Source organism: Rousettus aegyptiacus, unplaced genomic scaffold (genome assembly GCF_014176215.1).
Source record: "Rousettus aegyptiacus isolate mRouAeg1 unplaced genomic scaffold, mRouAeg1.p scaffold_m13_p_5, whole genome shotgun sequence".
Lineage (NCBI taxonomy): Eukaryota > Metazoa > Chordata > Mammalia > Chiroptera > Pteropodidae > Rousettus > Rousettus aegyptiacus.
In genome coordinates, this window is record NW_023416308.1 from 64269675 (window position 1) to 64294185 (window position 24511).

At 34.7% G+C, this 24511-nt stretch overlaps 1 protein-coding gene across 1 annotated transcript in view; it reads right to left on the reverse strand.

The window, feature by feature from the left end:
• Positions 1–1137: 1137 nt before the first annotated feature.
• FOLH1B (folate hydrolase 1B) overlaps positions 1138–24511 on the reverse strand; it is a 45750-nt gene continuing 22376 nt past the window's right edge. Inside the window, exons 8-19 of the mRNA XM_016153170.2 lie at positions 23053–23151; positions 22662–22747; positions 21261–21380; positions 19120–19202; positions 17709–17772; positions 14989–15056; positions 12486–12577; positions 11283–11373; positions 7726–7990; positions 7382–7463; positions 3468–3560; positions 1138–2112 (exon numbers count right to left, since the gene is read on the reverse strand). Of these exons, the coding sequence (XP_016008656.2) occupies positions 1923–2112; positions 3468–3560; positions 7382–7463; positions 7726–7990; positions 11283–11373; positions 12486–12577; positions 14989–15056; positions 17709–17772; positions 19120–19202; positions 21261–21380; positions 22662–22747; positions 23053–23151 (1333 nt within the window). The 3' untranslated portion in view covers positions 1138–1922. The remainder of the gene's footprint in view (positions 2113–3467; positions 3561–7381; positions 7464–7725; positions 7991–11282; positions 11374–12485; positions 12578–14988; positions 15057–17708; positions 17773–19119; positions 19203–21260; positions 21381–22661; positions 22748–23052; positions 23152–24511) is intronic.

The following is a 24511-nucleotide window of genomic DNA, read 5'->3' on the forward strand; positions in this document are numbered from 1 at the left end:
TTAATCTTTATTACCTTTCCAGTTTGTCAGTGTTTTATAAACTGTCCTATTAGATGAGTATGAGGCATACGGTACTTTCCCTGAGATAGAAAAGTAACTTTAATATATTTGAATATGTTAATACTTTAATATATTTTTATTTTTATGTATGATTTTTATTTCATACTTCATTATTGTAAACATATTTATACATAAACACTAGACATTCCATTTTTGGGTGGATATTGTCAGAAAAGAGTATCTTGAATATTTGTACTGGGAGATGTTTATAGGAGCTAAATACAGAAAACATTCAAACGTCCACCAGCAGAAAAATGAACAATACATTGTTGTGTGCCTGTTATATCCAACTTATTACTTCCAAATTTATTCTTCCTTGCCAGCTCTTTGTAAATGGATCTTTAAACCTTTTAAATATTTTTCTTGCCAAGAGGTATGTTGTTAAACTGCGAGCAGAAGGCATTGGAGACATTTTAGGAAGGGGTTTTGTTCCTAGTTCCCATGCGCTCACTTGGCAGACTCCCAAAGGAACGTGACTTCTCCCGCCTCCGGCCCCTGCAGCATATACATGGCTTCACCAGTGCCCCCATCCTGTAGTACAGGCTGCTGCTATAGCACCAGTTTCTTGCAGTTCAAGCTGGCCAGCAGAACCAGCAGCCAGGAGCCTCTTCCAATGCTGCCCTTGGCTGGTTGTGTAGTAGTGAGCCTCTGGCGAGACACTTCTCTATGAACAGCTTCCCCCGGTAGTCTGAGTTTCTGAGGAGTTCTGGAGTGTAGATTTGCAGCAACTTTTGCTAAAGCAACTTCTCTGCCATTCAGTGAGGCCCAAAGGATGAGGGGGACTCTGCTCCATCTCAGCCCTAGGGACTGTGAGAGCCCTTTATATAAGCTATTCTATTCCTAAGAGTTTACTTTTTACTGGATAAGTACCTCCTTCTTTCAATGCTGTTATAATCAATCATATTAATTTCCTATTTACGTTTCTGTGTGGTTTCTCTGTCTTAACTGGACCCTGACTCATAAGTGTTATATTTATGCAAATGAATGCTCTACATCAGTGAAATCTAGTGAACCACAGCCAGCGATGCATGAATCAACCTTCAAAGGGGAGTAAAAAAATCAAGTCCTAGAAAAATATACATGATATGATTTTATTTATAAAAAATTTGGAAAATACACAAAGCCAAAAAGATGGAGGGGATGTAGCCATGTGGGTTAAATTATAAATAACAGGAAAGAGTAACATAATTCAAGAAAGTGAGTTTCTCTGGCTTCAGAGGAAGGCACACTGGTTGACAGTACACAGTGGATCCAAAGACACTGTACCATTCATTTTCTCCATCTGGCTATGGGGGAGCATTACAAATATTCATTTCTTTATTATTTTTTACCACACATACATGTTATATATACCCTTTGGTATAAATGAAGTATGAGTTATTACCCTTATGGTACAGAGTGACTATATTTCCTAGCAGTGTGATCAGACCACAGTTGTCCAATTAGTGCTCTAAGATAGTACCTTCTCAGCCTTGGGGACCAAGCAGGGCTGGAGGACTCTCACTTGGAGCAACCCTGTGAATTCTCCTGCGTGCTTTATCACAAATTGATGTTTTCTTTGTGAGTTAATGACAGGAGTAGATTTTTTAAGTGCTGAATTAGACTCGGTTCCCTGACAATGCTACACACAGGTTTTAATATATTAGGCTGTTCTCCTTAATTTTAACATGTAGTTCAACTTCAGAAATAACATTCTGAATTATAAAATAAAAATCACCCATCTCCCTTTTTGATCCACAGAGAGAAGAAGAGAGAATACTAAGATATATACAACTTTAATTTTTAGTTTATCAGTGGTCCCATGAAGATTCTTTCTGAGTAATAGGCCAAACCAATTTAAATGGGTTCTCTATGGAACTGCCTTAGGCTACTTCTCTCAGAGTCCCTGCTGCAGCCTGCACTGTGAAGGCTGCAATAGAAATCTGTCTCTTCACTTCTCCCCAGGCCTTGGAAGGATCCACTTTGTTTTCGATATCTAACAGAGCATCATAAATTCCTGGAAATGACTCTCCCTTGTACTTGTTGTGGCTGCTTGGAGCATAGATGACATGCCTGTTGGTAAAAATAGTTTGCTGTTAGTTGCCCAATGGTATATACAAGAGAAAAAAAGGAGCACACTACGATTATGCAATTCCTGGACTGCATAATTCTAATTTTATAATTTGAATAAGCCATTTTTGTCAAAAAACTTTCAAGTTCAATCATCTACAAAGACTAATCATATTTCATACTAATTATACTTTGACTTTAAACAGATGCCATAAAAGTGGTTCAGAGCAACAAAGCTAACAATGATAGCAATAACAACTTGTCACCTACTACAGATCATGCTTGGTATTAAAGAATTTACCTATAATTTTTTTTTTAATCCTCAAAAATAAACTCAGCTGAGTTGATATTTGTATTTCAAAGAGGAAGAAATCAAGGTCTGAGAGAGTAAGTGATTTAGTGATCAGTCTCAAGGCACATTGTAAATAAGTGCTAACTTTTCACCATACCACTCTATGCCCTGAAATGTAGCAAAAATATGATTATTCAAGTCCTGTTTGTGACAAGCCAACTTACTATTTTGTTTTTCTCTTTCTTAAAAAAGAAGTCATACAAGCATACTAGAATACCTAGCTTAAAGCATGAAAAATCATTAAATACAATTCTGTAATGTTCAATAAAACCTAGACAGAAGGCAATATTTCATTAAAAGAGCTATGTTAGTTTCTGTTAATAGCCCTGGCAAGAAAGAACAGGTTTGAAAGTAAAGAGGTAAAGAAGGAAAGAGGCATAATAGCGTCTCCGTTATTTGAATGATACCCTTATTCCCAATTCTGATCCTTTGACAATCCCTAAAAGGAAAGATGGGTCCATTTCTTGCTGGTCAAGGATTCATTCTGTAACACTTAGTAAGACTAACCTGGGGATAGCTGATGTTTATCAGATATAATTAAAACTAAATTAGATAAAAAAGTAAATGTCAACATTAGGAGCATGTGTAAATTATTATATTATGCATATTTATGTATAAATATATATTTATTATGTCACATGTATATACATAAACTCAAATATATTTAAAATGAGAGAGGGGTTAAAATTATATACATTAAAACATAAACATGATCTTATAAATAACTGATGAAACTGGGCAGATTATTATTTTCTACTTGCAACTTTTTGTGTCTTCTAAATTTCCTGCAATGAAAATATATTCTTTTATAATCAGAAACAAGAAAGATACTAAAAAGAAAGATATGTGGTTATTATATTAAATTTTATGAAGAAACAAAGTATCATTTACTACATGTATTTTGAAATTTTCTACTTGCTTTCAAGAACTTAATTAATGATTTTTTCCCCCCACAGTGGAAAAAAAAAAAAAAGATATAATAATGAGCCATTTTTTTTTTCCTTACCTATAGAAAGGCCTGTCTGGTAACCCTAAAGGATCAATAAATGCTCGTTCCAGAAACATCAGTTGATCATTCATAATTCTCAACAATACTGGGCTAAAAATGGAAATATAGTTGTAACATCATGAAAATGCATGCATTACCAAGCAAAATAAAAATTTAGAATAAAACTAAACAAGGCTAATATCTTTTATATTCTGCAAATTAACAATAGCATAAATAGTTACATTTTTTAAATCCTATAAAACACTATTATGCTGAGACTTATAAAACCACAGAACCAGTTATATGTGCCAATGGAAAAAATTAGTAATTTTAATTTATATTGAAATAATAATCAATAAAAGCTAGTTATTTAACTATAGGCAAGGCTTTTTTTATCTTAAGTATTCTATTAATCTACTCATATAGAAGTAATTTAAATATCGAAATGGGATAGTTTATTAATGTTTAGTAGGGTGGTTGGAAAATTATATATTTTACCAAATGACAGCTAATGGTGTTGATATTATTAAAGATAAATCTACTGTGAACACAAGAGATGGTGTTTACTTCATCCTTCAACAATATTTGAATGCCTGCTATGCATCAGACACTTCCCACTTCCACAGAGCTCACATTCCAAAGTGGTCGTGGTTGGGGGGGGGGGAGGTGTTATTATAATAAGAATGATTCGATATCACTGAAAATTTATCAGCAAGCCTTGAATAGTTCTCAACAATGAGTTCTCAAACATATTAGTCATGTCATAATTTAATTAACTAGAGAAATAATCATTACAATAGGGAATAATAAATACTATTAAAATTTTTAATTTTGTCATAATTTAGTTTTAATAACAATAGCTATTTACTGATTGAATTCTATATGCTAATTACTGTTCTGAATGTTTATAAAATATGTCATTTTTACTCTTCATAATAATCTACCAGTTAGGCAGGATAAAAGCCCTGCTCCACAGATGAGATAACTAAGGCTCATTGGTGAAATAACTTGACTGAGTTAGTTTTAGAAAGTTTTAGAATGAATTGGGACCTCAGTCCTCTTCTTTTAACTCCATTATGTAGGCAAAAGGAAAATAGAATAATTAATTTGATTTCAAAATTTTCAACATTCGTTTATTTAGCATGAAGAACTCACGTGTCGTAATAATATAAAGGTAAATTAAGCATAGTCTTTACCTAGGAGCAGCTCACATTAACAGAGAAGACAAGTGAATAAAACATAATTCTAATTAGATGCTACAGGTTTCTGAACCAAATTCATAAAAAGTTGCTACACACACAAGTTCAAGTGGATACACCACTGTCCCCTCTGGATTTCTGATCTTGAGGCTACCACTGAAAACCATAGAGCATTCCTTATACAGAACATTCAATCTGAATTAACTCTCAGAGGAAATGCTCAGAGCACCAGAGTCAAATAAATGGGATCTTTCCACTGCAGAAGTATGCTGACCTCCCTAGTGAGACCGGAGGATGATAGGTCTTGGCATTGAATATTACGTGAGCACGAAGCTACCAAGTAGTCAAAAGTGTATCCTTTGATGGGTTAAGGGATTGATTAAAGAAAAAAAAAAAAACAAGATTAAAAAATTAAACAGGATTCAACATCCAGTTTAATTTGCTTTAGCCAGCATTTACTATTATGACATGCAATGTACTACTTCATGTGTTCAGAATTTATAAACATACCATGGAGACACACAGAAGCTGTACCTGAAGTATCATTTGGAGTGGATAATACAAATATAGAAATACTCAAGGAAGTGAAAGCTGAGTGTCCTTGAAAATCATAATCCAAGCCATAAGGCACTTTTGTCAGAGGGGCGGGGGGCTGGGAAACACAGTATTTTAAGAAGAGAAAATCAGCTTCAGAGAACATACAGTGTTTGAGATCTCCTTAAAATTTATTTTTCATTGCTATTTTTTTTCCACACAAAAAATTTTGAAAGGCAAAAAAATTGGAAGGGATTATAAAGTAAAAAAAAAAAATCTCCATGCTCAACCCAGGATAACAACTATTATACAAATTGGTTTACTTTCTCTCTATATTTACTCAATAAAAATGTAATCAACTATATTTACAAATTTTATGTACTTTTTATTTACTTCACATTTTATTATAAATATATTTCCTTTAAAATCATCAATTTTAATGCTTACAAAATGTTTAAATTGGTAGACATCTAATTTTTAAGCAATTTCTCCCCTTAAGTATTAAGATTATTTTTAATTATTTGGTGTTATAATTCATATTTTTCTGAAACTTCTTGAAAGAAAAAGATTCAAGAGACAGAAATGCTATAGTAAAGTATGAGAACTATGTGATGGCTCTTAAAACTTTAGCAATATGTATTTATATTTTTCAAAAAGTTAATACGATTTACAATGCTATCAGGAACTCATGAGAACATCTGCTTCGGTGCATAACTTGTAGCAAAGGGTACAACCAAGTTTTAAATTGTTACTAATTTGATATGAAAATAGTATATCATTATTTTCAAATGCATTTTGGAATTATTAATGAATTTGAATACTTTTTATATCCATTTCTGTACAAGCGGTATCCTCTCTTGGATTTCTTTATCTTTTCTATTGCCAATATTTCCAACTTTGTTCTTTTGGATTTTCTTATCTATTTTCAAAAAAAAATTTTTTAGAAGGTCTATATTACCCCCTTTCCAAAATTGCTGGAAAAGGTTTCCTAGTCTTTTTTTTTTTTGTTTATTTGGAAAGAAGCCTTAAGGAGGGTGCCGGGAGCTCTCGATTCCAGGTTGTATTGGCACTAGTGAGGAGACAGGCCATCCCTTGGTGACCTTTGAAGAGGTTTCCCAGATTTTTATCTCTGCTTTTGATGATTAATTTCCATATTATTAACCATTGCAATATCCTCAAATCTGATTACATTGTAATTTCCCTGTTGTTCCAAACTTGGAATTTCACTTCCTAGAAATTTCAATTTTAGTATTCTTCTACACTCACTGCGTATGTTTGCACACAATGTTGAGTGAGATCCTGAATTCACTTTTTAATCAATTGCTAAAAAAGCTTATACAAAATTACTTTTTAATACATCTATCTTTCACCATTGATTTTTGATATCTTTCATCACAAAGATATCCTTTTATAGTCTATTTTTGGACGGTCTGCTCCTATCTTTCCATGTATTCTTGCATTGATCCCCAAGAATTTGATAACTGTATCCTCAAGATGTTTAATATACAGATGTTAACCCTCAAAATTCTACTTTTTAAAAATTTTCTTAATAAATTCCTCACATTATTATTCTTCCATCTTAAAATTAAAAAAATATTTTTTTTGCTTTTGTTGATTTTATACGGAATTAATCCTAAATGTTTCACATTTGAAAAAAATTATGGCTTTACGATATTTATTATTCTGGATAAATAGAATTTGCCAGGTGGAAGTGAAAAAGGAACTCCTTGTGGAGGTAATGACATTAAGAAGAGAAAGAGTCTATGGCCATGCCATCCTAAACAAGCCCGTTCCAGTCTGATCTCAGAAGCTAAGCAGGGTCCAGACTGGTTATACTTGGATGGGAGACCACCTAGGAAGACCAGGTGCTGTAGCATTAAAAAAGGAAAATAAAGAAGGTGTGTTCTAGGAATAGGAGCTAGGTTGACGTACAATGGACAGACACTGAAAGAACAAGACAAAGGTGGAGAAAGCTGAGGCCACACAGTGGAGGACCTTCAAAGCTAAGGTGGGGATTTTGTACTAATGAATTGCCAATATAAAAGACACCAGCATTTTTCAGCAACACAGCTGCCACTCAGAAACAGGTTTTTGAGAGACAGAAGCAGCAAAAAACCCACCAAAGTTATTTCAGCAACAGATCAGTATCTCTTATTAATTACACCTATTATATGCATAATTTATATATGTAGAACATACTTGTTTTTGTCCAAATCTTGGAGTCTTTTGCTGAACTTAGAAGCAATTTCTGTAAAATTCTGCACTGCAGAAAACAGTGAATCTGAAAGAGAAATTAGGACATAATGGCATTGTTCCGTAGCTTAAGCAAAGGGGGCAGTACAGAAAGCTGTTCTCTACAAATACAAGGTTTTTATGTTTTGTGACGCACCAATGAAATGGAAAATACATTTATAAACATAAGCAAAATATTTGATCATATGGAACAATGATACATAATAAATGAACCTAAGGTAGGTCATTTTATTTTAGAGATTAACAGAAACATATAGATAATGAATTTTCAAAGAGGAAATGCAGCATACCAAATGACACGTTGTATTTTCCCATTTCTTGTGGATGTTTCATTGAAATACTGTAGAGTTTGTCCGCATACTTTCTTAAAACTACAGCATAATCACGACAGTCAAAAGGGAGCACTACGGAACTGGCTAGTTCAAACACCATCCCTCCTCGAACTTGGGCCACAGCATGGTGAAACTTAAAAACTGGATCATAAAACTTTTCCACCACTTCATATGTTTCATAGGCAGTGTGATACAGTGGATAGCTGTTGAATTGGTTTATTGCCTACAAAAAAAAGGGACAAATTACATCCTCTTGCAAGATACCTTATGATAAAATGCATAGTGCCATATTACTGAAGAGGAATTTTCCTTCAAATGGCTAACCTTGTAATCAGCTCTTTGTTCTGCTTCTGTAGATATGCTTGCCACATAAGCTAAAGGGCAGGGCAGGGTGAACTTGAGATCAACTGAAGACACACCCTCCCCTTTGCTTCTCCAGTCTAGATAACAGATGTACCCTCTTTGTTTGTTCTGTCTAGATAAAAGATGTGTTGCCTTTGCTTGTTAAGCCCTATAAGTAAGGTTATCCCTGAGTTTTGGGCCCAGATCTCAGAGCGCTAGATCTTCTGGGACCGCCAGCGTAATTAACCTGAGTTCTCCAACTCTCCGAGTGGTGCTTGGTTCCTCGCTGGTCTGATTTTTCTGCAACATTACTATTAATATTAATGAGACTATTTTGCTCAGTAATAAATAAAGCACTTATAGGCCACTTACTAAAGGATTAATATAATATTAAAACTTGCTCAAGGTTTTTACTAATTAAAAAATATGAGTATATAACAAATAATTTATAAAAATTAGCTTGGAAAGATCTAACAGTTTTGCCTTTAAGAATACAGGAGATGTGAAAATGTTCCTGGAACAAAGAAAAGGTAGTATTGTATTTGAATAAAAATTTAAGACAAAATTGTTAGAGGCAAGTAAATAAGCATTATACGGTATCATATAGGATAATGCTGCAAATTATTTAATGACTGAAATTCCAGGAATGAATAATTCTCTGACAAACAGTGTGCTGAAGAGTGAAGAGTCTGAGTGGGGAAGGGTTCAGTAGTGGATCCAAAATCTCAATAAGAGAGAGGAGGAGTGAGTCAGACAGGTGTAAGAAACCAAGGCAAAAGGGAAGAACTTTTCGAACTGTGAATGGTTGATTTTTACCTTCTGCCTAAATTTTAGCTGCTTATCTTTTCATTGATATAAAAGAACACTTTAAATAGCGAAGTATTGAAGAGACTATGACTCTGGAATGAGCCTGACAGAGTTTGAATCCAAGCTCAGGACTTATTACCAGATAACTTTGGGTAGTTACTAACTTGAAGGTTATTAAACTGATTTTGCGGTAGTTTTCTCATTAAGTAAAATGTAGTTATTAGCATCTACTCTCATCTAACCCATCTAATCTTGCCTAACTTTCTACCTCAACGGTATTAAAGATTTCCTGTCTGGGAAGAATAATTAGCCCAAGGGAAATAACCTATAGATTCTCAATGTTGTTTGCCTCCCAATGAAGCAGCTAGAAGAGGCATTCTTGATTACTCTCCTATTAATCTTCTCATTTGTCAAGTACCACCGTTGCATACTGGGCTTCAATCAGCTTTTTAGAGGCTCACTCCTAAATAACAGACTACTAAAGATGACCACGTATTTAAAGGAACCCATTAACTTGAAAGATATAGATCAAGCACACAAGCTAAAAATAAAATCAACTCAGAGTAAAGAGGTATTGCAGGAAATGAAGGAACACTTACTGAAAAAAATTTTAATAAAAAAATGAATGAGAGTTGAGAAAAGACAAAGGTAGAAACAAAAAAGATCATACCAAAAAGCCTCCCAAAACATAAAAAAAAAAAAAATCCTAAATACTACTTATAATAGTTCAAAGAGGAAAAAGGGAAGAAATAAAAAAAAAAAGGCATTTCCTCCAACTGCAAAACAGGTTTCCAGACTAAGAGACCTACTTTGTGCCCCATCCAGTGTATGAAAAAAATGGCATAACCAAGGCACATGTGTACACCTAAAACAACTAAGTCATAAAGAAAAGAAACTAAAGCCTTCCTTCAAAAAAAAAAAAAAAAAAAAAAAAGAGACAAAAGAACTTGGATTAAATGGCACCAGCCTTCGCAATAACAATCTTGAAGGCTGGAAAACAATTGGTCATGAGTTCAAAATTCTGAGGGTATAGGATCTTCAACCAAAAGTTTTGTGCCTGAATGATCAACGAATTGTGTGTAGTATAAATGATATTTTCAAACAATCAAGGTCTTCAGCTTTCATACATCCTTTTCAATCAGTTCCTAAAGGATATTCTCTCCCCCAAAAAGTAAGGAGTAAACAAGAAAAAAGGCAGGCACAAAATCCAGGAAACAGAAGAACCAGAACAAGAGAGAAATGAAGGTATTCTGGGATTTCTCAGTGAAAAAATTTCTCAGGCAAGAGGTGAGCTGCTGGCAGAGAGGACAACCAGAGAATCCCTAGGAGCTGGAAAAGAGCCTCGTGAGGGAGAATGAAATCTGCCAGATCACCCAATGTGTTTGAGTAGACTAAGAGTTTGTGGTAAACTAGTTATGGATACATGGAAGAAAATAACAAGTACTGTAATCAACACATGTAGTGCAGCTCTACACTGAGAAAATGTGACGAGGATACGTATTTGGGCATTGAGAAGAAGCAACGTAAGAGAACTAAATACCAGTCTTCTTTAGTAAGAAGTAAATGGATAATACATAAAACTAGTTACTAAGAAAACAGCAGCATACGCATATTATTTATAAACATGCAGATAGCTATCAGGCCTTCGAACCACCCTTCTCTTGCTCGGGCCTGCTTCCACGTCGGGAAGTGTACCATTGGTTTACTTTCCCTTCCAATAAAGCTACAGAAGAAACCAATGTGAAAAAGTTGGAAGAATTTTATTCTGCTGAACAGAATCAAGATGGGACAAGCGTGAAAGTGGGATAAGGGGCCACCGTTTTTCATTATAAACTCATCTAGTATTATAGGACATTTTATGAACTACATACCTGTTACTTTGATAAAAGTGAAAACCATATAAGTATCATTATCATCATCAGCAACAAGAGAAAATGAATCATCATGACTTGTCTATGTGTTCATTATTTATTATGCCATTTGTTATTATAACTGTTATGCTTAATGACTGGAGATATAATTGGATAAAAATCCAAATATTTGCAGGTCTCAATAATGATTAATTTTGAATGACAATGGGTAAACAAAGTCAAAGACAATTTCTACATTTTTAGTTTAAATAACTGGGCAAAACCATTACTACCCAATCGAACAGAATATATGAGAGTACATGGAAGTTCAAGATACAAGGCTCAGAATACCAGATGCAGGAAACTATCCCCTGTAGTAGAAGCACATTCTCAACCGCTGAGACTTTCTTCTGCTTCAAATTCCTCTAGTGCTTAAGCCACATTTTTTGATTCAAAATTATTTGTTTAGCTAAAATATATCTTAAATAATCTTGAAGTACTTCTCAATAGACTTACCCAGTTTTTAGTATATCGTGCTCTGCCTGAAGCAATTCCAAGTCTTTGGAAGAACACCTCGAAATCATTGCCAGATCCCAACTTGCTAATCCTTTTAGAAATAAAATTCAAGTTCATTTGAATAACTTCTCCATTAAGTACAGATTAAAAGATTAATTAAATTAAGCTCCACTCTTAGGATTATGAATATAATTTTTAGATGTATCACCTTAGACAAGCAACAACAAAAAAATGAGATACCAGTTCTGATCACAAAATATCTTCTAATAGACTATCTGTGTATGGTGACTATTGTTCCTTTGGGTTCCTGGACCCAATTCCAGGTTGTGGCATTGAGAGGTTCCCAACAACAAGCAATTCTCTGGGAAACCAGCTGAGTGTTTCCAGAATTCGACTCAATTCTGGAAACAACATCAGATCCCACAGGTTAAGGGCTCAGTCCCACAAAACTGCCTCCCCCACAACTACCACTTCAGAAGCCAATTGCAAGTCATGCTGTTACCCGTGCTTCTCACTGACCAGCTACAGGTTGGAGGTTTCCAGAACACCCTCCTTGAGTTAATCAGCTAGAATGGCTCACAGAATTCAGAGAAACATTTATTTACTAGGTCACTGGTTTATTATTATAAAAGGATATAACTCAAGAGATCGTCAGAGGAAAGAGGCGATAAGGCTAGGGACATGACACACAACTTCCAGGCTCTCTCTCTCCCTGGATCTCCACATGTTCGCAACTGGAAGCCCTCCAAACCCAGTCCTTTTGGGTTGTTATGGAGACTCACTACACAGGCATGGTTGATTAAATCATTGGCCACTGACAACTAATTAATTCAACCTCCAGCTGCTCTCCCCCTTCTTGGAGGTGAGGGATGGGGCTCAAATTTCCAACACTAATCAATCACCTGGTAGGTTTCCTTGGAAACCAATCCTCTTAGGAGCTATCCAGGCAGCACTTCATCAACATAACAAGAAACACTTTTGTAGCTAGCTCTCTTAGGAAATTCCAAAAGTTCAAAAGACAAGCATTTTTTGATGGCCTACAGATTTAACTTCAAAATACATAGTAATATTTTGTGAACCTCAGCATTGCTTTTCCTTTATCACATATTAGAGAATTTAAAAAATAAAAATACTTTTATTTTCAACACAATCCCACACTGTCTTCAGTAGAGAGTTTGTCTGCTTGCTTGCTTGTTTGTTTACCTGGGCAGGCCACTGAACTCTGGTGAAGGACTTTTTGCATTCCAGCTCTCATAAAGAGATTTGCCTTCGAAGTCTTTATCAGGGCTTTGGAGCTATACATGTTAAAAGAAAAACAAGAGAATACTTATAAATCAGATGTTTAAAAAAGTAAATGTCCATTAACCAGGAAATGATTAGCTAAACTATATTCAGCAAAATAAGGGATATAATTCATACGTTAGCAGTCATTAAGAATTACGATGAGTTTCTGACAGTACAGGAAAGTGCTCATGTTATTATGTGTGGACCAAAAAGGGGCCACATACCAAACAACCTGGGCAAGCTCAGAGGAGGCCAGCATGGTGGGCCCTGTGAACTCAGAGACTAAATGTAACCACATAGGACGGTCTGAACTGAACATACAAATTCCTAACCAAAAGCAAGTCACATCCTGGGCCTGTAATTTTCTTGACAAAGGTCATTCGTTACCTTAAGTGAACCTGTTTATTGCCTTTTTACATCTAAGGTAACAGACCCTTGGAATGCCAGAGTAAGCACTTTTTTCCAGACCCTTCAGAGCATAACCCACTGTACCAGAACGGAAGACTGCAGAACCCCTCATAATTATCTTGTCCCCTGCATGCTGTTAAATGTTAATTATTAACTCTTCTGTACCCACTCTTGTAAAAGTATGAGTTTCTCCATTTCACTTTTTATCCAATCCCAGAGATTTCCTCGCTTTCCTTGCTCTCATCCCCTTAATCTAGACTCAAAAGCATTAAATGTTATGCCAAAAACATTTAGCAAATAAGCTTTAATGAACGTTTCAGTATTCAAAGGTTATTGAACAATATATGGTATATAACATTTTTTATTTTATATTTAATAAAACTCATGTTCTATTTTTCAACAAATTCAATTTTTAGAAGTGTATAGAGCATCTATGCTCTTTAAGACTTTTTGTGAATGCCAGGGATACAAAGCTTAATGAGACACATTTCATGCTAGTGGGAACTGTAAATAAAAATGTGGAATTCAGTGTGCTAAGTGCTATAACAGAGGTAATGCGAAAAGTCTATGTGGACACAAATTTGCATTAGTGTGGAAGAGAGAAGTTATGCTACCCTCTAGTAAAACATGAATAAACACAGCAACAAAATAATTTCACTCAAGCTTATAAATTTACATAAAACTTTGCTATAAGGGAAAGTACCACTCTATTTAGTCTAAGAAATGCAAATGTGGAATAGTGTAGGAATATATTAGTAAATTTTCAGTTTTTCACTAGTAGTTGAAATGCTGCAAATTATTCTCCCCAAATAAGACAGAATAAAACAAAACTCAAAATTGTTGAGCATCACATAATTTCAAACCTGACCTAGACAGCAGTGTTTTTGCAATTGTCCCAGGGTGTCACCAACCCAACTAGTACAACTGCCAAGGTTCCTTAATGCTTACCTTAAATGACGTGTATGGTGGGCATCCTCTGAAACACTGTTTCAGATATTTAAATTTTTATACATTTCATGGAAATTGGTAAAACTGCAGACAAATGATGGCGCTCTTAACTAATGATATTACTAGATTTTTTCAAATTAATTTTTTCTATTCTTATAGAAATTATAAGATTAAATTCCATGCTTTTAAAACCAAAACTTCGTGATGTTTAAGTCTTACTTAAAATCCCTATCTGAGGAGATATATTTTTTCTTGGTAATTACATTTCAATTGGTAATTCTATTAAATAGGCAAATCTTTTTTTTTTTTTTCCTTTCCAATTCAAATCAGGTAAATAACAAAAATCTGCCATGCCAAAAAGTCATTCATTATGATTAACTTTAGAAATAGTAGGTTCGTGGGGCATGAGAACTAAAGTGAAGAATTGCCTGTCAATCCTATAGGGATTCAGGCCCAATCTCTCCACCAAATTTAGTATCTTGTGCTGCTTTCAGAAGTAAGATACCATTAGCTGTCAGCCCAGCCCAGTGGAACTCAGTGGCCTAGAGCCCAAGGTAGGAATCAGGAAGGCAGTGAGTGGTTTCACCTAGCTTCCGCCCCAAAGTGATCTGCCACAGCTGTCAGCTCGGTGTGTTTTTACTCATACTCTCTCTCAATTGGTTAGAAACGTTAACTCTTCCTGTATACTTAGTTACTTGGTATCATTATATTAAGGAGAACAAATCAGTTTTAAGGTTAAGGAATTAAACCACAGGACCAAGTCCGGGTTCACCTACTCTACAAGTTGTGACTTGAGTGGCTAATGCTTTTTAAGCTCAGTTTTCTCATTTTCAAATGAAGATAGTAGACATGCGCTACCCAAAGCCTGTTTCAGGGCGGTGTGGAAAGAAATGGAGTAACTATGCGTAAACAGTTTATTAGATATAATGTTCTATGGAGTAAATATTTGCTTTACGAAAAAAAAGACGAGTTAAAAAAACCACACAGGTACTTATAATAATGGTATCTCAAAATATCATCATTTTTAAAACTCAGATTTTCTAAAATTACATATAATTATTTTTACCTTCTTTGTTAGGTTGTATACCAAGCTGTACATCAGTGGGGTGCAATCAACTCTCAGAGTGTAGTTTCCTGAAAGATAAAGAAAGGATAGATACCTTTTAATTTTGTATCTTTATTTTATTCTTTCAAAGACCATTCCTAACTCTTTAGCCAGAATGATTCTTTTAAATCTAAGTCCAATCAGAACTCTCCAACTCCTTACTCCTTACTCCATCATCCTCGCAATGGCCTCAGGTCACCTCTCCAAATATTCACCTTCCACTCTGCCAACAGACTCTTCCTCAGGGCCTTTGCACATATTGCTCCCTCAGCAAAAACTGTGATCTGTATTATATCTACATTACATACGCCACTTCACTTACATCTGTGGTCTATGGTCATATTTTCTGAGAGGTTTCCCCTGAATGAAAAACGCAAGTTGCAGAACCATTTAGCTGTGTATGATACCAAGAACGTGACTAAGATCGTGAGAAGCAACAGAATGTATTGGTTAGAAGAATAAAGTTGAAACAAACCAGCCTGATTTAAGTCTCAGATCAATCCCTCATCCAAGTAACCTTGGTAAAGTTTCTTACTCCCTCTAAATCTCGGTTCCCTCTTCCGTACAAGAGAGATAATACTTACCTCACACAGTTATTATGAGTATTAAGTAAACTTTTACACGTAAAGCACTTAAGACAGCTACACTGTTGGTCTTTGTGTGAGCTAAATTCTACATATAAATGTCAACATGATGGAAAAAAAACAAACTGAGGACATTAGTACCTTTGGAAAGAGGGCTAAATTTGAGAGTGGTAATAATAGGGAATTTTGCTTCATTTGTAAATTTTGCATTTCAACGTGAGAAAGCTAATTGTCATTTATTATAACATTTGAGAAATGAACACTTAATAAAATTTTAACTATAAAAAAAGTGAGATAAGTGCTGTCCCAATCATAGAATAATGTTTGTGTCATTTGTTCTTGATCCTGAAATCATGGGGAGACAATGTAGCATTTTAAGTCGGGGAATGACATAATCCGCAAAATCCAATTATTTCCAATGATCAAAAAAGACATTAAAAAGGACAAACAGGATGATAATAAAAAATAAAAATAAAAAATAACGAAAAACAAAACATGTATTAACAATTGAGTTTTTAGCAATAAAGAAAACATTATTCTTTTAAAGAATATATTAAGTATTCATTCTGTGTGGCAAAGTGTTTCATCTTATGTGTTTTTAAGTAAGGGTAATAATAATCCAATCATTTCTGAACATTTACTCTCTGCAAGGCACAGGTCCAGGAGTTTTGCTAATATCGACCTCTTTTGCCCTTGCCCTTACAAGAGCCTTTGAGATATGTGCTCTTAGTAATTTAGAGGTGAGAAAACTGAGACACAGAAAGTAAGTAACAATTTAAGTCACACAATAAGAAAAGGCAGTGACAGGAATAAGGCCAGGCCTTTAGCCACAAAGCTAAGAGAAGGAAGAGAGGATAACTGAAATGCACTGGGTAAACTAACTTAGGGGACAATGTCGTTCGCTCACGTGGACCAAAAAAGAAAATGTAAATGTCAACATGCCTCTATAAACCAATGTCTCAATTACTGTTAATATGACTAATTTACTAATACGCTAAAGAGAAGACTTTCAAATTCTACCCTCCATTCATTTACTCAGTTGTTTGTGGCACCCATGCAACAAATATTCAGTTATTGAGACATTAGGAATTCAGGAGTTATTAAGGAATATACTGTTTGTTCCTTGCAGAAGTTCATCTAGTAAGGGAGGCAGTTTGTAAAACAAACAATTAGTAAATGATGGCAGTGATGAGTGCTACAAAAATGTGGCTTCCCTGAAAAAGAAACCTTTCAGGAGAGACTGTAAGGCTAAGAATCAAACTGTCTAGAGAACACCAGTTACAATGGCCAGGAAGTTGCATATGGTCAAGAATAAAAGATCAGTGGGTCTGGTGTAGGGACAATGAACCGTTGGCTCTTCTTGCAAGTAGACCTGAGAATGTCCTTTTTAGTTCACATCTCTGCTTATCAGGAGCAAGTCTATTCTTAAAGACCTGTCTTAAATGTCTCTCATTTCGCAAGCCTTTCCTGAACTTGCTATTATTCTCCCCTCTGAAATCTCAGACCCAGTCTGATTATATTCTTCTTATATTAAGTACCTGCATGTATTAGAATCCTAGACTGACTTATTTTACCAGCTGTACAAAACTGTTCTTACTAACCTCATTCTTTTGAAATTCTGGAAAGTACACTGCATAGAGAGGTGGTCAGTAAATATTTGTTCAATTGAGAAAAAGAATTCAAGAAGAAAAACAGTTGGTGAAAGCTGAATCTTGGACATAAGCATTTTTTCAAAATGTGTACATATGCTATTATGATAAAACTGGGGTTAAATTTAAATTATGCTTTTTTGCTACTCCATTCTAAAATCATTGAAATCTTTAGCTCCATGGTTTACTTATTCATTTAACGTGTATTTACTGAATTCCTACCATATATGAGGTAATCTGCCGGTTGAAACCATGAGTGCTGCCTTCCCAAATTAGCACTCTAGGGCTCACAGCTGCTCTGAGTCAGGGGCAGCAACGCGACAAAGCTGTAGCAGATTCCCTAACCACGCACTAAGGAATTTGCCTTCCTTGTCAGTGCATAATTTATGAACTAAACTGCGGCTACTACGACGCTCGTGTCTTTTCTTGTAAGACCAGTGATATTCACCTTCTATGGAAGAATCGGCATTGATATAGGCCACACCACGTTCTTGAAGGAGTCTGGAATTCTCCTATAATGTGAAAGAAAGAAAACCATAAGCATAACCTCTCCCTAAAAAGAGTGCACATCTGCATTAACTGTAGATTTCTTAATTAAGATGGCCCAAATTAACCACAAATTTGACATATAAGAGGCTCAAAATAATTTGAATAAATTTTGATAAAATATTTGGTAAGAACAACAAGCAAAATGTTAAGACTAAAATTTAAAATAAAACTCTACATTCTTAATCTGGTAAATGGAAAAGCAGTTGATTTCATAACCATACTATAGTTTGTCCTTCAAGAAATTATCTTAGAGAGATCATTTCAGTGAAAGTCTTCCTGTTACTATCTCATTATTTAAGTAGAGAATCTTGCCTGATTTACAAGGAATGAGCTATTGCAAATTATGGATTAAAAATGTGAATTTCAATCATGTCTATACCCTAAAATCTTAAGTTCTCCTGTAGGATGGCACCACCTACTGGTCAATATTGATCATTACAGTTTTAAAATTGACACAAGTGTAGCACAATTTTTTTGATATCAGGTAGACTGAATTTCCCAAAAATGGAATTTCCAAAGCGTTTTGACTGTAAGAAAAGAAATGAAACTCTATCTAGGTGATGAAAATAGTCTGAAAAAGGCAAATCTCAATCTCAACATATTTAGGTTCTTCCTAATGCCAGCATAAGTCTTTCTTGTTTCTAGAAGCACTACTTCCTCCCCCATTCCACCAAAGAAAATTAAAGTTTACAGGGCTTCCCATAATTTCCAGAGTATAATAGGAGCCAAATAAATATTTACAGCATGACTGGAAGTAATGATATGTCAACTTTGCATAGATTTATAGCTAATGCCTCTATTACACAAAGCCAACAATTTATACAGGTAAAATTACTATTCAAGGGGCATAGTAAATATTGTGGTGGGACTTTCTGCCTCACTTTTAACATAATTTAATTTAGAGTAGGTCAAGATAACTGTGAAAATACACCTTACTTCACAAGCTCAAGAGGTATTTAAATATGGTAGCTTTAGGAGTTAATTTGGAAAGACTAAGAGAAACATGGTATCTTATTTATTTTGATGTTTCATTTCTAATGAATTAACTTACTATCGCAGTCCCAGAAAATGAAAATAAATTATTTTGGCAATCAACATTAACAGGTTCTAACAAGTTAAAAAAGAACTTAGTTCTTTAGTGACAAATATATAGATATGTGTGTTTTTTTTTTTTTTTTTTTGAACAAGAATCTGTTGCTTCTGATTTTCTGGAAAAAAAAGTTTTGAGTATTTTGTCACTGGATTCACTTGTTAAGTCTGAATTGCATTATTACTATGAAAACGTATGTTGTAACAAATTATCAACTGACCTCTGCCCACTCAGTAGAACCAAAAAGACCAAATTCTTCTGCATCCCAACTTGCAAACAAAATTGTTCTTCTAGGTTTCCATCCTAAAATATACGTGTGTACTTAGAAATGCTGGGTAAAAACATAATACATACAAGACATTGCCAAGTCTAACAGGAAAAACAACAAAATCATTGATTATTTAGGAAGGCTGAAATGTGGTGACAATATTTACCTACATAATTTCCTTTTGTAAGACTTTAAAGCTGATTTGTTAATACAAAATAGCACCTTTGTACTGGAACATAATAAAAATCCTATGTAGTCAAAAAATATTCTAATAGGTTTCTAATGATTAGCTGTGCATAGGAAAACTACCTGTGGTCTGCAGCTGCCTAGAGTGAAGAAACGCTAGATGTGGCCTGTGTTCTGAGAGCAGATAAAATTCAAAGAACATCCTTTATAACTCTCCTGTGTTGTTCTGACATCACATAACTGTTCAGTGTCAGCTGGTTGTATGATTTGCTCCACTCTCTGCCAGAGTTAGTCAACAGAAGTTCAGTTAACAATGCCAATGTCTGCTGCTGCTGAAAATGACATAATTCAATAGGGAGAGGTCCTATGGCTCAGACTGATAAACACTGACCTTGAAGTGGAAGAAAGCTTCTGTTCAACCTTGGTTCTTTCACTTACTAGCAGTATGACCAAGGGAAGTTATTCAGACCTACTAAGCCTCCATTTCTTCATCTATTCACCAAGAATAACAAAGTAAAGATGAAATTACTACTTGATTATTGGAAGGAATAAGTGGAATATTTTCAAATATGGCACTTAATAAGTGTTCCAAAAATTGTAAGTAGCCATAATTTTAATATTTCATTTGTGCTTATTAAGAATACTCATTGAGTCCAGTGTTTCATTTTTTTCAAGTTTGTTAATAGTATTACTCAAATCTCCTATTAATTATTTTTCTTCATCATTCATTCTTTCGGCAGGCTCTAGAATTGTCACAATGATGTTTTGTATTTTGTATTTAAAACACTACCTAATTCATGAACTATGTAAATTCAGACCTCTATAGTTCTGTTTTCTTAAAATAGAAAAACAAATAGAGCACCTTTACATTTTATTTTATAGAGAGACATCATGGTTTTGTAAACTGGTAGCCAGAAATTAGAGTTGAAGCCCTGGTTCTCTGACTCTGCCACAAACTAGTTCTATAACCTTGGGTGAATTACTTGATTCTGTAAACTTTGGTTGGCTTATTTGTAAAATGAGGACAGAAATAGCTAGGCAAACTTCTCCACGGTTGTTATGGATTCAAAATAGAATAAGAAACATTGTTTCCTCAGAGAAAGTAACTACCATGCAAATTTAACACATTTTTACTACTGTTTTTATAGTTGCTGAAGAAATACAAAACTTTTACATCCCCTGGACACCTTGTTTGTAGAGAGTAAACAGAATGTACTTTCTTCTTTCAGTGTCTAACAATTATTTTTAAAAAGCAACTATTTGAACTCAATTTTATTTTGTCTTTTATATAAATATTGTAAAATGACTGAAGTACTGGTGCTAAAAATACAAACCTAAATTCTGAAGAGCAAAACAAAGCTGGGTGTGTGAGAATGCAGATATCGAATTTTTGACAGTATCCTAGTAGGCAAGAAGGCCGGTATTTTTCTGAATAAACTTTGATCTCCTCAGTTACTGAGTACATGTGACCTGAGGTATGAGGCTGCAAGAGCTCAAAGAATTTCTGCTCAGATTTCAGACCAGGAAGCTTTGGCTCATGACCTCGTGCTGCTGTGTACCTTCTAGTGAAGAAACCCAACTCTATCTTTTTAGTTGCTAAGAGCAACCACTCACAGTATAATTCCTTTATTTCAGATTATTATTTGTATATAAACATCAATAATGTAAATATTATTATATAAATAAGTGGAAAATGAATAAGCAATATAATTAACTAACCAACCTTAAGTCATATAACCACGATTCATTGAAAGCTACTTTATGCTTCTTAGCTGATATAGACTACATGTATCCATCCTCTCTGTTCATCTTTCACAGAATCCTATAAGATGGCATTTTTACATGTGCTTTACGGAGAATTAAACTGAGACTCAGAGAGGTTGGTCTTCTTATTTTATTTAAATTACCTTTTTTTTTCATTATTCCAAAACTCCTCACGATTTCATGAACAACAGCTGATCCACTCTGAGGGTCCATGCCACCAAACACCCACGAGTCACGGTGACCTCCAAGAATGACATATCTGTCTAAAAGCATTATCGCAAAATTACTTATGTCATTTAAGGTCAATAACATACAAACTGCAAATGACTCAATAGTATCTAAAACACAAAGTACTCCCAACTCACAGAAAGACAGCAAGTGTCCTGAAGACTTGTGTAAATGTAGTACTTATTTTGTTCTGATTTTGACGTATGAAGAAAACATAAACGTGATACGCAAATATATGCCTCAGCACATTACAGTAATTATAAGTATATATGCAATATATATCTGCAATGATAAGTTAACTATAAAACTATCTGTATTCATATCTTTATATAATTCTTTATTACTACTCTCTTACTACTTATCACTTTGTTTCCGGTATTTTCAGAGTAAGAGAACATAGTAGTTACATAGTAAGTTCTCCACTTCCCACTCTATGTGATGTACTTGTTTTCTATAGTGAACGGTAATTGCTCCTCTACTCAGCACTCAGGGCGATCTTTTCATATCTGATAAAGCATTTACCAAACACTTAAATGTATGGCTCCCCTCCAAACCATAAACTCCTTGTCCCTGTTGTGTATCTTTTTTTATCCCTTCATCTCCAAAGCTTAGCATAGAGCTTGCACGAAATAGGTACTGAATAAGAATCAATAAATAGCCAGTTACATATCGTTTAGTATTTATTGGAAGCATATCAACATTTTTGATTACTGAACAAAAACACTGGCTGCTTGTAAGAAAAAGATGCAATTTAATTGGATCTATTTGGGTCAGGAATACATAACCATATAACTCCCAAAAAACTGGAACATAATTAAGACTCTATAAAACGTATTAATTCCCAGGTCATCTGAAATCTTGTGGAAATCAGGTGTCTATACATTTCATTGACTTCAATAGATAATAAAGCTATATAAGGGATTCATTAATTCAAGGTTACTTGAATTTCCTGAGTGCTATCTTTTATATAGATATTTAGAGTTATCCGAAGATACTTCCCCATGCAAAATGGGGTCAACAAATCCAAACGACTCAGAGAAAACACCTTAAATCCATCTCTCCCTGCCCTTTCTCCCCTGAGTCTCTAAGTAAGTCAAGGGTATTATTTATCACTAACCTTGATCGCATCATTTACTTTTCTTTTCTTCACAACATGTATCACAATACAAAAATTGCCTCATGTTTATGCATTTTGTATTTATGTAGGTTCCCTTAGGGCAAAAAGTTGCTTTACTTTGATGGTCCTAGAGCTCAGAGCAGCACCTGGGACAGAAGAGGTGCTCATTCGATGTTTGCTGAGCAAATGATTAACTTACCTGGTTCCACTGCTCCTCTGAGAGTTCCGATCACATTGTAAATTCTTGTCACTTTATTGTTGGAATGGATGTGCATCTTAACTTTTCTAATGTAAACATAAAGAACTCATTCGAAAAATATTGGTTAAAAGATTACCACCCACAATTTTTAAATCTTACATCATTGTCTAAAAGATTTCTAAAAGTACACAGGCAAAAGTTACATTGGCCAACTGTCCAGTTATAATGATGTAAGTATAATCCCCTCTTCAGCTTGTGATTTTGTTTCCTGGTGGTACTAGCTAAGTTTTACGTTTTTAGTCATCCTTTATGATTGCTTTTTTATTTAAAAAAGGTTTACTCCCCATAAAAAGAGTTAACAACAACAACAAAAAAAAAACAGTCTCTTAACTGTATAGAAAAGGTTCCCGCAAAGCCAGGCCCAACGTTGTAGGGCACTTTGAGACTTCCTTTCCAGCTGCTGTCTGGTGGTGGCGGTCCACCCATTTTTCTGTTGAACACAAAAAGTAGTATTAGCTGAAGGAAAACTTTGAAGTTACAAGTTAAGATGCCAATGAACTTGCTCTCTTGAGTGTCTGCTTATAAAAGGTTCTACGCGTCAAGGACAGAGAAAGTGCTTTGCATACGATATGCCATTTAAATTCTTAGTACAACTCTTATGACGTCATCTCTATCATCCCCACTTCATAAATGAGGAGCATGAGGCTGAGAAAGATTAGGCAACACAGCAAAGTCATGTGGCCGGTGGATAAGTGGTACAGCTGATATTCAAATATTTGTTAGGTATTTGGACTGCGTTACCAGCTTCCAACAGTAAACCATTTGAAGAGTGCTCTCCACAGCATGCTCTGAAGAGACAGCTTGATGTTGAACTCTTAGGGATTTTCCATTGTGCTATTTCTCCCACTGATAAAATGCACTCAAAATATGTATAAAGACATCCTTTACACAGTACTTTCACACATACATGTTAGGGAGAGAAGAACAAGAGGAAAGATTTCACTTCATTCAGCAGCCCCTAAAATCTTCGTGCTATTTTTTAATACAGAAAGGTAGAAAGATTCAGGTAGACAAGCCAGTACATGCCACCAATCCTGGTTATCCCTCAGTAGGGGACCGAGAAAGAGGTAATGATAATATTTAGGAATAGTGGGGTTCTTAAAGGTCTACTGAAACATATCTGCCTATACTGTATAAAGAACATGGATTGACTATTTCTTGATTTGAGCATGGGAACCAAAGGTACCTTTGCTAAAGAGCAGTAGATCAAGGAATGAGGTTCGAGACAAACTTGAGAGTGGAAAACATCAATCTGCCTTTTATAGCATCATCTCTGGCCACATCCTAGGCTTTGCAGTGGAGCACACTGCAGTTTCCTCCTTTTTCTGTGCCTGCACACAAATGCTTGTTCCCTGCCTCTGTATTTGAGGAAATGTGAATAGCTCAATTTGACCTAAAATTTATAGCACACCCAATACTAAAACAACTATTAAGAATGTCTTTTCATGAAAAACTAATTCTCAATAATATTGTTTTAAAATGCTGTATCAGAGAGTAAATAATTTATCCTATCACACTAGGTAGTTTGGCTAATAATATAATTTTAAGTATTATGCTATTAAATGTATTAACCTATTTACAACAAAATTTCACATAAAAAGCATCAAGTAACATGAATGGGCATTTTACAACGGCAAAAAGCATAATCAATAGTTAAACGGCAAAGAATTAAGTATACAAAAAGTTATAGAAGGCAAGTGAAGAATACGCATATGCTAGATTATACATAAAATAGTTCTACAATGATATATTATACACTAATAATATTGAATGCTTTTGGGGTGGGAATG